The 16,791-nt window shown below is 38.3% G+C and overlaps 1 protein-coding gene across 1 annotated transcript in view; it reads right to left on the reverse strand.

Annotated features, from left to right (window-relative positions):
* ATP13A3 (ATPase 13A3) overlaps nt 1–7,619 on the reverse strand; it is a gene marked incomplete at its 5' end in the record, with an annotated part of 39,381 nt that extends 31,762 nt beyond the window's left edge. Inside the window, 3 exons of the mRNA XM_082486825.1 lie at nt 783–956; nt 2,908–3,001; nt 7,573–7,619. Of these exons, the coding sequence (XP_082342951.1) occupies nt 783–956; nt 2,908–3,001; nt 7,573–7,619 (315 nt within the window). The remainder of the gene's footprint in view (nt 1–782; nt 957–2,907; nt 3,002–7,572) is intronic.
* Between the last annotated feature and the right edge of the window lie 9,172 nt (nt 7,620–16,791).

Below are 16,791 nucleotides of genomic sequence, written 5' to 3' on the forward strand. Positions count from 1 at the left end.
GAGGGGGAAAAAATGAGTTGGTTGAAACACCATTTAAACAGCATTTTACTACAACAGTTGTTAAAATTTGTCAACGACAGATGACAGATTAGCAGAGCCCATACATAACTACAGAAGATATCCCCAAGTTAGTATCAGCTACCTTACGAATGCATTTTCTTTCCACAATTCTAAAAGTGTATTTTTCACACTGAAAAGATTTTTATTTTTTTTTAAACAATGAGTCGTTGTACTTGAATTTTGACATCTCCAGCCCTTCACAATTTAATAGGTTTTTTCTGTAGGAGGAAAAACTGTGGGATTCCTATGCGTTCAGCTGCACCCACCCTGCAACTTCAAATAACTGAGGACTTAAGACCATAACCAGGGACTGTACACAGCAATTGTGGAGGAAGAAAATCACTTGAAATCAAATCACACTGGGGTCCACCGTTACATCTTAATTCAACAAATGTATCTCTCCTGAACAAAGGAGGGAAAACCCGAAAACCATGTTATCAGGTTATATGAACAAGGTATCTGTTCAGTAACTTTTGATGACAACCGCATTCACATATTTAATTCTTAAAATCCAAAAGTGAAGACTTTTTTTGCTGCATCCTCTGCAAACAGCTGTCAGTCTTCCCATACGGGCAGCACAGCTACATACAATACCAAGGACCACAGTTCTGCACGAGTGATTTTGTCTACACTGCAGGCAACAATTTGTGTATTTTAGCAAGCAGTGAGAGGGATGTGAACCAACTGCAAACAGGGAGAAGCACACCTTCCTATAAACTTACAGTTGTTCTCAGCAGAACCACTTCACAGTCTTTAAGCGTAGTCCTTTTACATGTTGCTTTCACACGCCACTGAGGCATCCAGTAGAGGAGGAGGAGAAGAAAGCCACCAGAACAGATCACTCCTACAGCAACTAGCACCAACTTCCATCGACACAGATCATAACCATAGATCTCCTGCATGGAAACAGAGAAACAAATAACAAACAATGACCCTCTTTAATTGCTCTGGCTTGGGAAACCAACATTGATTTTTCTTAAAGTGCGGTATTTAAAGCGAATCAAATTTCAAAGCCATTTTATCCTTTTTTTTTTTGGGGGGGGGGGGGGGGGGGAGGAAAGACTTGAACAACTTAATACTTGACAGGGAGGCAACAAAAAGGAGGACTGTTTTGCTCAGTCAGAAATAGAAACATCAGTAAAAGCCTCAGAAAGGCAGAGCGTACGCATTGCTTACAACATTTCATTACAGTACCCGTCTCCTCTCTGCACTGCTCCCTAAGGACTTAGGTTGCAGCTCAACCTGCCTTAACTCTCAGTAAATCACCAAATTTTTTACCACAACCATGCCCTAGCACAAGCCAACTAAGCAGTTAAGAGTAAAAGCATATTTGGTTTTGCCAAACGTTGATTTTACCACATTAGCGTTTGATTAGCTAGCATACACAGCTTCGAACACCAGCATTAGTTTCTGTTGCTAGCAGAATTTTATACTTTCTAAACATGCATGTAAATACATTTGTCAAACACTACTTTTTAGTAGAGAAACTGGCTTATTTTGCCTGCCGTTTAACAAGAAATGCTACTGTGAAACGTTAGAAACTGTAAGCTGCGCTGTCAAAGGTTCTGTAACTTGCACCAGCTGGAAAAATCCTCCTCGCCCATTAAAAAACCCACAAAGTACTAAGTCTGCCTTAGTCAAAGGCAAGTACTAACTTAACCTGATGACAGCCAGGCACAGAAAATAATTCAGTGACTTACTAGATGCTGTGTTACATTCCTGAGTTTCACATTACATCATTAGATTATATTTCCTGCTGCTAAAAGGCAATGAAGTTTCCCATTGAGTCCCACCTACATTGTTCATACTGACACCAATTTTTTGCAAATTTTTTTGTACTTTCCATTAAACAGTACTAGAATTTGTTTAAACTCCTTTCCTAAGAAAAGGCTTTTCAACAAGTTCATTTTGCAGCCTTCTCGGTTGACAAAAAAGCAGAAACAAGCCCCATTCTCTGCTAGCCCCAAAGCACTGGAGTCAGTATTGACTCCTTACCAATAAAAACAGGTGGGTGAAACATAGTGGGAGAAGTTAATGCTTCTTTGGGGGCAAAACAAAATTATTTCTTTCAAAAAGCATGTGGTTTAGTGATCATTTTTTGTTGGAAGGGTATTTCCTGCTCTCCTTATTAGAGCTGGTCTAGTGAAGAGCAGCTTTTCTTAGGAGCGTGCAGAAAGAAGCAACAAGGATTTCAATTCACAGGAATCTACCATTCTTTAAAACCAAAATCCCTACAAACCCTAAATATTTTCTGCTGTCTCTAGAATGGGCTAGAAATTTAAAGATCAGCTGCCACTATTTGCCTGTCAAAGCTAACTATGTCTTCCAGGACAAACAAGAAGAGATATCATTACTCTAGTAGGAAGCAAAGTTTATGTGCTACCAAAATACCCATAAAACTACTTGCCATGCTTTAGGGAGTGGGTCTTATCTGCATAAATATGACTATGCAAGAGGATGCAGAGTACAGTCAGAGTACAGAGCATTAACCTGCTTTAAATGACAAGAAAAAAGCTCCAAGAGTCAGGGTGGGAGAACAAAACCAAACACTTTGCTTCCATTTTATGTCAAAGAAAAAGTTAAATACCAAAATCTTTTACCTATGGGACTGCTGACCTCAATGTAGCCAACACAGAACCTTTGCAAAGGCTTTCAACAAAAACATTCCCTATCCCAAGACTAGACTTCTTTAGACCAAAAAAGACTATCAAGGATAACCTTATAGAATTGCTAAACTCATTTAAAGTGAGACAGTCCCCTTCTTGATGAAATATGCCCCATATAGAGAGAAAACCATGAAAGTGTGTTTCTTTCCCTGTATAAATATAGGTGAACAGAATGCATTACCATCTCATCCTCCTCTGCTTTATTGACAAACTTCTTTTCTTCTTTCTCCATGTTTAGTACGATATGGAACTTCTCAACTTGAGATATGGAAGACCTTTAACAACAAAATAATTTAAAATTGAAACAACATTACTGATCTTATATCTAAGTATTAGGTTGTTTTGAGTTATTTTCTGCAAGTGTACACACATAAAACACACTCACAACTTATAAATATAGATCTTAAATTTGCACTGTTACTACTAGAAACTAGCAATGACCCAAGGAGCTCTAGTAAAGCTTTAAGATTGAACACTGGACAAATACAAGTGAAATATTGCAGAAACAGCAGGCTTTGAAAGAAGGAAAATAATTTACACCAATTTAACTGGGTTACATTCTACATGCAGCAAGCAGGTTTTGGTACATTCTACAAACTTCACTATGGAAATGTAAATTAAACCTGTAAAAAAAAAAAAAAAAAAGCTTAAAAGTAGGTCAAGATTACACATTTCTATCATTCTGTACTGTAATAGCTCCAATCAGATGATTTCAGAAGCCAGGCTTTCCTCCACAAGGAAAGGCATTGTACCCCTGAGATGTGCATTTCTCATCTGAGAAGAAAAGTAAGTATGTGCTAAAAAAAGTTTAGTCCCCACTTTAGTATTTCAAAATCAAGACATGCTTAATGGTCAGTCTTTTCCCTTCTTGCCAATTCTTTTACCATTCGATTTGTATCAATGGGTTCATTTCTTATTGCAAATCTTGAATGGTGTTTTGAGGATAGATTATTATCACAAGTTCCATGAATAGCGAAAGGCATGAAAAAATATGAAGCTGTCTGTGAGATGAACATATTGCACACAGATCCCTATTCCAATAGGGAAGAACTACAAACAAAAGGCTACAATGTAGCATGAGGGCCATCAGAAGTTTCAACATCACATAAACAAAGAAAACCAAAGATACCAAGTCAAAAAGCTAAATTTTTGAAATTAAAACTGCATTCAACCTTCAGTTGGCCACCCCTGTACATACTAATTGTATACTATTTATAAGTAATGCACCCATATCGTATTTCCACAGGACCACCTATCATAAAACCACTGAATAGCCAGTGCTCACCTGCCAAGGCATGGATTAACTATCATTCGCTGCACTGACATTGCACAGCCTTTGATTTTATTTACTGCACATATAAAAACCTCTCTGAAGGCAGCACTTACTACCACAGCCTATAAGCAGTCCTCAAGTATTAAGGATTCACTGTCATAGCACAAGTAGTTATTGCAATTGCCATTTTTCAGACAAAATGCTGTTTCAAAGAAAAAAAAAAAAAACAATCAAGGTGAAAGCCACCCACATAACTTCATCTCAGCTGTCCATTGAAGACTAGGATGCCACTACTCAAAATACTTAGTATTAGGTAACGTTATGATAAAAGCACAATCATTACCAAGTTCTTTGCTGTCATTAACTCCTCATTTTCACAAATCAAATCACCAGACTTCAAGTCAGATCCTCTGGAAGCCAGCCCCTGGATCCATGCACTTACATTCAGCAGCAATGCCAACTTCAAAAGGTCTTTCCTCCCAACTCCTGCAATTTAGCAACGTCATCGCATCCTCACGTGTTTTCTGCAAGCAAGCACTTCCTTTCCAGTTAAGCCAATAAATGAAACAGGAACACAACAGAGAAGGTTTCTGTTGCTGTCCAAATCTGGATCTCCTCAGAGATCTACTCCCACTGCTGAATAAGGTCTTAGTGGAAGAAACACACACTCAAAGCAAAGAACTGCATCACAAGGCAGGGCTCAGTCACAGGTGAAAACCAACTCCACACTTCATAAATTGAGTGCTTGATACAGTTTGTACTTTGTTATCAAATTAGCTTCCTTCCATAAAGAACAACTGTCGGCTTTGATAGAAACACCAACTCATGCTCCTTGAAAATTTTCTATTACTATCCCAAGACTGAACTATGAATACCTTTCTTACTGCAGATTAATTTGGAAATTAAGCCAAAAGATGTGCACCACTGATACTTGCTTATGTGTGACAGGTCATGCAAGTTCTAAAACACGTTTTTGTTTAAATTGCCACTTTTCTTAACTAAACAGCTTTTTATCCTGGGAAAAAATACATACATGAAACCAGTTAAAATCTGTCCTAAACCCACATGGGACTGCTAAGAAATCTCCTGAGAACAATATTTGAATTAATAACATCAAAAAAGTTTATGTACACTGTACAAATCAAATTTTCAAACAAGAAGCCATGCAGTCAGAAAGTTTTGTGTATTTACAGAATTATACTTCTAATAGAGTTCACAGCTCTATGACAGAATTATTAATTTATCATACTTCAACTACTCTCCTCTTAAAACAAACATGCGTTTCCCCGCTATAGTGTACTGCAAGATCAAAACCAGTGCCTGAAGGCAAAACTCCAACCTTGGCGAACACATCTAGCAACAGCCGTACTTGATACAGGAAAGCACTAAGTGGCAAAATAAATGCAAAGAGCTTCAAGATCAACAAATCTCAAGTGAGATTTCCATATGGCCAACGTGTCAGAACAGGCACCTTATGGGACACCACGGCAGCATGAGAGAGAAATGCAATTGTGGTAATTTAGGGCAGTTCCACAGCTGGGAAGAAGCATCAAGTCTTCAGTCTGAAGAAGCATGAAGGGAAATCTCAGCACCAGTGATAATTCCTGTGATTCAGTGAGTTCTTTGAACAGCTGGGTAGAGTCACACAGGGAATACACGAGGAGCATTAGGAGGCTATTTTTGACTCATGTCATTAGCTCCATCTGCATTATTTTATACAGACTCATTTACTGAGCAACCTTCAACTAACACACACATTCTCATTATTTCACGTAACTGTAATTTTCCACATTAAACTCAAAATCAAGTCTCTAAACTTAGAAAACATCAGAGATCTTTTCTTTGGTTGATGGGTTATGAAAATCATTCCTATTCAGCAATGAAGAACAGCACCCTTTCTCCAGTCTTATCCTTTTTGGCACATCATCAGCCCAAGCTCATCATCAAGAGTCCAAACTCTTAACTGCTTTGGGTTTGCTTCTCACTGCCCTGCTGAAAGTTGGTGTTGAACACCACCACCACGAGCTCCACGTGGTTACCCTCCTTGGGGATGACTGCTGGGGCAGACTGAAGAAATAAGTAGCAGCATCTCACAAATACAGAAGAGACTTCAGTAATCTGCATTTGATCTTTACCGCCTTCTTTCCGTAACACGGTGGGAACATTTGAATACCTCAAATATTTAATTAAATATTTAAATATAACACTTGGACTTTTCAGACTACAAGGGAATATGACATTTTACTAGTATTCGAATTGAAGTGAGGTTGAAATCCACTCACAAGTAATGTGGACTCAGGAATATTCAAACGTAAGGTGCCTCTGATGCAAGGACTGCCACTCAGCCTCTCGCCGGCACAAGTTCCCTGGAGTGAACAGCTAGAAAAGTCCTTTCCTCTTTAACAAACTGCAAATAGCAACCAAAAAGCAATCCTTATTCCTTTTAAAGAAAGGTGCCCAAACCAATGGAAATGGTGAAAGTTACTGTCACTCTACTTACATAATTTTTACTCATTGAGCTACTATTGTATAGTTAAGCATATTACAGGGTCAGAAAAGTAGGAAATATCAAAAAGGTCTGTAAAAGAAATGCTGAGACTAAGAGAATGAAATCACTTGCAACATTTTAGAACATAGGTATAAATTTAAATGATATAGCGTTCAGCTGAACAGTGTCTGAACTGTAAGTACTTCTAAGAGCATACCTTTGAATCACAAGCTTAAACAGAAAATCTGCAACTTTGTAAAAAAAAAAAAGTATATAAAAATTAAGTCAAACTGCATTTACTATTTGCCTCTATCCTGAAGAATATGTAACTATGAGCAGGACAGCACTTGCAGTTTCAGATTAAAGTTGATATTACCTTGGAGCTAAAGCAGATCACAAATTGGATCACTGGAGAAATTACAGCAGTGCACAGACCCTGAAGCTATATGCAACCTCCCCAGTGAAAAAAAATGTTGCACCTTTTCTGAATTACTACAGCAATATCTATTTGTTGATCTATCCTGACTAAACAGCCAGGATACCAAGCAGTTCTACCAAAATATTTATAGGCAATAACCATTTGTAGCAACAGTATAAAAGGTGCAAGTGAAATCATGGCATACTTATTAAAGAAAATGTAAAAGAACTACAGCAAGTCTCAATCAGTAAGCCTGAAGAGTTCTGCAAGCCACACTTTTGAAGGACTACTAGCTTAATATGAAGTCAGTTTTCTAATAGTTGGCATAATTAACAAACTACTTCAGTGCAAACTTTACCCTTCAAGTTTGATTTAGGGTAAAAAAATTTAGGACTTCTGAGATTTCCTGCAGTCACTGGGTAATTTAAATACCAAGTTTCTCAGGTGAATATAATTTTGACAGCTCAAGTCTTCAGTAAAATCCACACATGGATATGCATTAAAAAAAAAAATCTCAAGTTGTTACATATGCTTATGCTCTGTCATCATTTCCCTGCTTGAAATACACACGTAAATAAACTTACAAGCTTGAATCTTAAACATTCCCTAGTTTATTCTTTTCAGATATTTATAAAAATCCCAAGATAACTAAAAGAGTTTCTCTTACCAACAAGCAGTCCAGCAGCTGTCCTCTGCACTTGCTTTTGTTATCATGAGTTCTCGAGGCAGTTCTTAATAACTGAGACCCTATCTACAAGGGAAGTCCTGACAAATGAACTATTTTGTCTAAAATCTAAAAAAAGTCTCCAAGGGCTTTTCAAACTGTTATCAAAAGATTAACATATCAAAGAAAATTTGGCACTGCTCGGAATGCCTTTTTTTTTTTTCCTTCTTCCCTCCAGTGTGGCGGAACAATGCGGGCCTGTGCCGGGCTGGCCGGAGGCGGCTGCACTTCCAGGCATCACCCGCCGCTCCAGCTCCTTCTGTTCCAACCACAAATGCCTCTCCCGGAGCCTGCGGACAGTTTCAGGTCTGTGCACCAGTCCTGATGTTATCGGTCCAGCTAACAAACATACATGCTTCTGACCAAACCCTTCCCTGTACTTACAGCTGTTGGGAGTGAAGACAGCAACGTTCATTTTGAGGAGCTAATCGATGATAGAGGCGGCAGTTAAGAAATACACACATTTCTCACTCTCGGCATTTTACACAGTTTATCACACAGCATAATGAAGCAATCCCACACAGCAAATCAGACAACTTTTAGAGATCAAGTGCTATAAAGCTGAAAAAAGGGCACTCGGTCACTACCCAAACGTTGCAGAAACAAGTTACTTTTGCATCCAAGACAAGGATCAACCAGTACTGCTTCGGTAAGAACACAAAGGGCAAGGGAAAAGATCTAGCAAGGCAGGCAAGAAAAGCAAGAGACATGCATGAGAGAGGCCAAATTTAAAAACCACCTATGTGCAAAGATTAATACAAGTCAATCTTCCTCAGCTTCTTACGTAATCCCTGTCATTAAATAAACCAAGCACCGTAACCTTCTACAGGAAAAGAATTAAGGCCAAAAAACTGACTGACCCGTCTAGAAAAAGATCACGGTATAGATCAAACATGAATCAAATTCCTGAAATCTGATCTAGTGCCTTACTAAGTGACGCGTCTGGCTCTCCTGGGTATCTTTAAGGGCTACTGAAAGATTAGAAATCCTTTTCCAGAACTTATTTACAACAAAGACATCCTCCATTAAGAGACACTTTACAGCTCTGGAGTTGAAAATTAAGTTTCTAAGTTGCTTGCTGTTGTCATTACAAGTCTTTCAGATTTCTGAATTAAAAAATATCTTGACCAGTCATCCTGAACTGCAGATAGTACCTGCTGCATAGCAGACAGATGTCATCTTCAACTGTATCCTGACTAGCTATCAAAACACGGAAAAACCCTGTCTTGTTTTGAAACTAGAAAGCCAAACATTATTTCAGTCACTCAGAAATCAAACATTTCTGCACTTTAAAGCCATACTTCCAACCCTTTATTACAAGAAGAAATCAAACTCGCAAGGTAACAGGCCTTACAAAGGCAATGTTTACCACTGGGGGTTGTTCTTGTTCCAGAACCACGCGATTCCCACGCACTGACAGCAGTTACCAAACACTCCATTATTATTTTTTTTTCCCCTCACACATTATGGTAAAGATTTTCGGCATTTATGCAATGGACCTACAGGAGGTAAGCTTTACAGATACAAACACCAACTCATGTTCAATCTCTGCCATACTGGCAGTTATGAAATTAAAAATTGAAGAAGTACTCAAACTAGGTGAGCACTAACAGGCCAGGAAGAGGTACGAACGTATCTTCTGAGAATATATTCCATTTCAAAATATATCTGATTTCTTAGGAAATAATGAAAACACAGCCTGGGCTACAGGTGACCATTAGTAGAAGAAGACGGCAGTTAATTTTACAAAGCAACTGACCGAGGAAGTGTATTCTTTTGCCCCGCCATAGCAGTCAGCTTTCCACATCTGTCTACAAGGGGTTTGTATCAGGTGCTGCACAGGGGCATTTGCAACATCCAAGGAGGTGATGCTTTGGAAGACAGTTCTACACTCATACCTCAAGCCAAATGCCAAAAGTGGCTCTGAATATTAAGCGTATTTCAAAATGTGAATGTTATAATATGCCCATATGCATACAGAACAAAGTACCTCTTATCTAACTACTAGCAGTAAGAAACAATGAAAATGCTTCTTCAAAATTATTCCAGAAAGATTAAGAACTTTTTTCCACTGGACCACAGAAACATTTCTCAGCAGGGGGAAAAAAAAAAAAAAAAATTAGAAATCTGTTCTTGACCCAAGATCTCCTTTGCCATCCTGCTAATGAGACCTCCTGGTCTACACAACACTTGGCAGCACAGACCATGCAAAGTTGTATTCAATACATCACTTTCAACATGTGCGTAATATTTAACCTGATGTCAGAATTGCCAGCAGCCAAGGAAAGAAGTGCTAGGTAGAGCTTAAGCAACCACGCTCTAGAAAAAGCACACTTTTAAATGGAGCTATAAAAATAGAAGGAAAAGTCTTATCAGCTATTACTACTTGAGCTTGCAGCTCCTGCCCATGCCAACTGCCAATGAGTTCCTCACACAATACCTGAAAAGCTGAATTTAAAACATTGACTTCATTTAAAACGTGCTGTACCAGTAAGTGAATGGACAAGGACATAAGGTTAAGCAGATGTAAGGAATAGAAAAAAATAAAGATTAAAAAAATTTAGGAGCACATTCTTCTCCAGCCATATCACATAACAACCTGCACACATTAAAAATCAATAACCAAAAAAAAGCAAACTTGAAAAAAACATTTCAAGCTTTCAAGAGCTAAAACAAAAGCTTCTGCCCACAGTGTCTTGGGCATAAGTCCTAAATTTACTTTTCAGTCCTTGTCCTTTATGTAAGAGATACTATTTCAGCATTTACAAAAATAATGTACTATTTCCTCAAATTTGTCCGCTGACTGCTTTTGAAGCAGAGTGGCAGAACCTGCAGCCACTCGAAAAGAAAAAAAGGACCTTTTTTAAATAGACTAGCAATTAAAAAAGCTAGGAGTCTAATTGAAAGGTTGAAAGAATGTCCTGCTAAAATCCACATTATGACATCTTGTCTCCAAACAGTCTGTTATCAGGATTCATCATCCTTCACTCAATAGTCTCGGTACCTCCTCAAAAGAAATGGTTTCCAAAGTTCCTTTTTATGGATTCTCACAGTCTTCAAGGAGCTTCTGTACACAGCTGTGCTTGCACTTGGCATTTCTGTTTCTCTGACGTGGACCACTGTTCAGTGACAACTTCCACTTAATATCTAGGACCAGGGCCATCATTTGTGGCAGATGGGATTACACTACACCCTGGACCCGGAGGGATCCATACATCTGAGCTGCAGCAGAATGCTAGAGACCAGGCTGGCAAGCCTGACACCATGTGCGAGAGATGGTCTTTGCCTGCCCCCAAAACATAAAAGCCACATCACTCAAAGACCACTTCAAAACTGAAACAGATCAGTTTATACCCGATACACAACTTAGCCAAATGTCTGGGGATATCACATTTTTCTGATGATAAAAAACAAAGGTTATCACATTTTACTTCAACATACACTATGATGAGCTTACCCATGTAATTTAAATTTGTAAAGCTTTCAGTATTAAACATATTGATATTTTTACAAGTTTGTAGTCCACATTACAAACGCAAAAGGTACCTCTCCTTGAGAGACACCTGCAATCTGAGAAACACACCTTACGTGAATGGAATCCGATGCAATTTACAGTTCTCCAGCAGCTTGCAGCTGAACCCTTAAATACGAAGTTATCCACATAATGTACAATAAATGTTTGGGTAAGACATATAAGCTAAAAGAACTATGGAAGATCAAAAATCCTCCAGCTATATTTTGAAAGGAGTTAAGGTTATAATTTGTACTACAAACAAAGCTTAACACTTTAGTCAACTAACCAAGCTCTAACAATAAGAATGACATAATAGTTTAATGAATACATGGAAATTTTACAAGTACACGAGCTATATTTTAACAAAGCCCTCCACTCAATACCTATTTTATCACTTCCCATCTTAGACTTTCTGTTATAATACAAGCTTTTGTTTCTGTGTTTAGGCTTAAGGAAGACCATTGTATCCAACAATCACCAAACCAAAATTGTATTTACATTTGTAGAGTGTATTCTTTGTAAAGTATACTTTTTGCAGACTGTAACAGCAATTGCAATGTTTATAGTAGAATACATGCTACATTAAGGAAAGATAGTTTATTGTTAGATGCAGAATTAAGTATTGCAATTCATCACGATAAAAGTACTATAGCCAATACTATACTCAAAACTTACTTTCTAGCTGGTCTTCGGACAGTTACTTTCAGTCCACTTAAAAATTTAATTACGTAATAGCACATTCACAAGTTGAAGACATGTTAGACGAGAATTTAGGAAAGCAGTTGGTCATATTAAGGACAATTACTCAAGCACTTCACCACCTAACCTTCCCGGCACCTCATTTATGTTACTTCAAGCAGCAGCTATTTACATTAATGAATGTTTTCAACTGATAAATCAAGCACCAAGTCAAAATTGCCCAAAGCTTGGTCCCACTCTCAGGCACACAGAAATAGCCTTTCCATGTTTCCTTTTTGGATTTCTGGATCTCCTACCTAGCTGCCACAAGGGAAAGAAGACCTGTCCCACAGTAAGGGAATCCAATAAAGCATACATTTATTTTAGACGCTTATTGTTTCTTTCTTCTCTTGGAAGGAAGAGTATACCAGACATTTTAGTTAGAATTCACAGACTTTGACAACACAGACAATTAAATACTTTATTTGTTCTTGGAAGAGAAAGTTAAACTGTTTAAAATACCTTGGGTAAGGCATGGTGCCATTACACCCAGCGTGAGTGTTTTCAATAGCTGAGCACCAAAGCTGTTTCCAAAAAGATGTTCCTTCCTCACATGGGCATGAACTTTACTCAGTCCTTCTATTTGATTAAAAAACCAAGACTATTATGGTTAGATAATGGAGATGGCAAAGATGCCCCATCCCAGCACCAAGAGAACCACAAGTACACTAGCAGATTTGGGAGTCTGAAGACCCAGATCCAGCAACAATGGGTCCTTTCAAGGAAGCATTTCCCCTCAGGGGCTGTGCCAAGAGCCCAACCTTTCCTGTGTGGCTGCCGCCTTATTGTGTGATGTAGAGTATCTGCTTCCTGGGATATATTTGCTTTTGTAGTATGGATGCTCAGTGAAAGGAGGCAATGACTTTTTTTCCTCTTCCTCTAAATTCTTGGAAAATATTTTTGAGGTTAACATAAGAACATTTGAATCAAATTTCTGTTTGCCTACAAGGAGATCATCAAGCACAACCAGATTAATCATAAGAGATTTAGAGGAAATTTCATAAAGTTTAGACATTTAATTTTTGTGTCCTCAAAAGCACATATAGTTGGCATACAGCTATGACTACAACACAGTCCGAGAACCAGTCATATTCATCAGCAGCAAGCAATCTGCTTTAGCGTCTTTCTTTCCTTTCCCATTGTAATTATGACTTAGTACCTTAGTGCTTTTGTTGCTTTCAGCCAAGCATTCTGAGACAAAGCAGCAGTATTTCTTCGTGCTTTCCTGAAGCTGTGATGACTTAAAGATTCTTAAAGTTCAACTATGCGATTGCTAAATGCATGCACATAACAGATTAACAGAAATAGCAAACTGCACTCACTTCTAAACATTTATTCTGTAAGAAGGTCTATACAGACAAATAGGTTAAGTTTCAGCACTTAAACCTGGGTTTTCGAACGTTTACTGAAAGTAGAATTTTTTCAAACAGTCATAATAAATTGATACAAAGCCTTAAGTATGTGGCACATTCACTTCAAGGAAAGAGCTCTTCTTGTGTGCAACCAACCCACCAATCAATAGCAATACTGTGCATGACAGAAATGGCTAAAACTCTAAATATCATATAACACTAAAAATTAAAGTTAAAAGGTCATATCACAGAATTTAATACATCTTCAGCTGTCAAGCAGGACAATTTATTTGCCTTGATCAAATTCGAATAACTGAAATAAGTAACAGAAAAGTCTGCAAACAAGTTCCATTCAGAGATCAGACTGCTGTAGAAGACAATTTTCTTATGCACAGGAATTTATACAACCTGACAGCTTAGCTCCTGAGAATGATTCATTTACTCTCACAACTACCATATGAGGTAAGATGAGAAAACCAAGGGGGGAAAAGTTCAACTTTCCATGTCCACAAACAGAAGTTTGACAAAGACAAGAAGAACAGACGTTCAGGACTGTAACATTTAACTCAATGCCTCCATGCCTGTAATGTAAACTTTGGCCCACGTCCATCTAGCTACCATGTCCCAGTCATTCAGAACAGTCCTACCAACCAACAAGAGCTTTAGCAATTTAGTAAACAGTTGTCCCTTAAAGAAGGACTTCTACAATCCGTGAAATTCAATGAACTCACAGCAGCCTACTACCTTTCATCATTGCCTTAAGTAGCTCAATCTAAATGATACTTTGCAGCACTTGTGTACCTCTGGGGAATGATTTCCACAGCATCAGCAGTGGGAAACATCTTCTGTAGAATGGAAACAGACTCTGCAAAAATCTGACACGTGATCTCCATTCAACTGCTCCAATCTTCTCAGCACTGATGTCAAGTAAAGGTCTTCAGACTCGCTTCTTCCACTAAGCATTAGCTTTTGGCTATCACTCCATTTATAGTTAACATTTATCCTGCAAACTTATCTAAAATGATAAATTCTCCTTTAACATACATGTCTAGAACAATATTTACGACCACATTGGAGCTACCATTTTTAGAACTTTTTTCTTACCTAGCCTATAAACTTTTTTACAGCAACACTGAGGTGTAACTGTATCCATCTTCTCTGCTGTAAGGAGGAAAGTTAGTTTTGTTAAAACTAAGACCGAAATGTTGTAAGTACATTAAACGTATCAAGGAGCACTCTTTCCTCAAGTGTTGACCTCACTAACTGAAATACCACCACTGTCTAGCCAAATATTCAGAAGTAGCCTCTTCTCAGATACCTTTGGTCGAGATGCTCTGCTCAGATTTCCCCATCAGACTTACTTTTTTCTTAAATGTTAGGTGAAAGCTTTAAATGCATTAAGTAGCTTTTACTCTATACCCTTTGAATGAAAGTAACCAAAGAATAGAAAAGCTGGCTGGGAGCTAATAGAGCTACAAAATAACAGTTTTATTATTATATACATAATAAAAGGTCAGATCAAATGTGCTCTTAGCCCAGCATCCTGAAGAGCAGCAGTCAAGGAGACATCGTTGGTAGAGTCGCACGATTCCCAGCAGACTCTCTCCAATCCCAGTGACTTCCAGTTCAAGAGCTTCCTGAGCCAAGTATCTTAGCACCTTATTTAATACTCAGTGGATTTTTCTTTTCTTTTTTTTTTTTTTTTTTAATTAATTTGGGGCACACTTTAAGCTTGCCAGCATCCTGCAAAGAATTCCTGAGTTCACAGGGAAGGATTTTTTTTCCCCCCTTACTTTGACCCTCCATCTACTAGTTTCAGGTGAAGCCTGCTACTTCTTGTATTTGAAGGAGCAGGGAAGTCATGCCTTATTTCCTCCCTCCCTGCCACCTGTGATTCTTTTATAAAACTGTTTTATCCCCTACCCTCCGTGCAGAAACAACTAACAGCTTCCCTTAGTGAGGTCACTCCATACTTCTGATCATCCTTGTCAGCACTTTTCACAGCTCTGCTACGTATCTTTCTTACAATGTCTCATCCCCCATAAGAATTTGCACATGGCCAGTAACACATTAATGTCACAAATAAATTAGAACATAGTACACTACACAAATAGCTAATTAAGATTAATTAAAACCCCTTTCTCAAGAGCAGCAGCATTTGTTTTCTCTCATAAATACACAGTCTTTACAGGCAAGTGGAAGAGAAGTCACATGTTCCTAGAAGAACCTGCAGGTTACATTAAGTACTGATGTACTTAATGTACATCACCTATGGAATAGAAGCATTAAATACCATTACATGTATTACAAAAAAGTATATTCCATGCAGACATGGTTCTGAGCAACTGGTTCCAGGTGACCCTGCTTAAGCAGGTGGGGTGGACAAGATGACCTCCAGAGGGCCCTTCCAACGTCAACCATCTTGTGAGCCCGTGACTCCAGTTACCATACCCAGTACATTTTCATGAAAGAACATTCAAACAATGGTGGCTCGCAAGATGAGAGATTTAAAGCAAACATTTTAATGACTTTTCAAAAGTCAAAGAATTAAACTGGCAATTACATACGCACTAAATTCCTCATCGTCAAGTCCCAGATCCCTGAAGCATCTCTAGAACATGAGAAGCTTGCACCAGGCCTATCCCCACATCCCATTTCTGATGAGCATGAGTCTTACTGGATTTCTGGTTTAGAGGATGAAGCTAACGCTTCTATTCCAGACGGTACCACAGCATCCAAATCCCCACCCCATCTTACACGTTGAACCCCACGGTAAAGGGATCAAGGGCAAAGCATGAAAACATTTCAAACACGAAGTAAGCAATGTGCTTTTAGCCTGGCTTTCTACACAAAGGAAGAGGGAACAGACATTCACAGTTTACATTAAAGCGACCACAGGGCAGCTCTGTCAAAGTTAACCTAAGCCTGAAGCTTCAACCAGATCATAATACTTAAGCAGAAACTGAACCCCTTGTGGAGGCTCTGCGGAGTGCTCACATTTGTATGCTCCTTACAGAAACCACAGCAGAGTAGCCCAATTCCAGATGCAGTAGGCTTTATCCAAGATATCTACCAAACCAGTGCAATTAATACAGTTAGAAACTCACACACACAACTTTCTGACAGACATTAACTTAACTCCCATCCTACCTGCAAACATACCAAACCACCAGAGTTTTTAAAAATCCCTTTGTTTATCAAGGTAGAACAAAAGAACTTAGGAAAGACTCAACTTAAATAGCCATAACTCACTGTATGAACATGCACTTTGGTTTCTCCTCAGCCACAGCACTCAGGAAAGGAAATTCACAAGCAACTACTTTATCTGAATGAAAGCAAACCAATCAAAAAGGTTTTGAAAAAGACTGAAGCTCTGAACATTACCTTATTTCTATGGAACACTAAGAAAGGAATCAGCCACAAGTTACTCTATTTTTACTATCATCTTTCAAGCTGATAAGTATCAAGCCCATTTTCATGGCTGTATTTAATAGATACTCTACCACAAACTTTCAAAATTAAGAAATATTAACTTAGCTAAAATCAAAATTAGCACCC

Source organism: Vanellus vanellus (genome assembly GCF_965231255.1).
Source record: "Vanellus vanellus genome assembly, chromosome: 8".
In the NCBI taxonomy this organism is placed as follows: Eukaryota; Metazoa; Chordata; class Aves; order Charadriiformes; family Charadriidae; genus Vanellus; species Vanellus vanellus.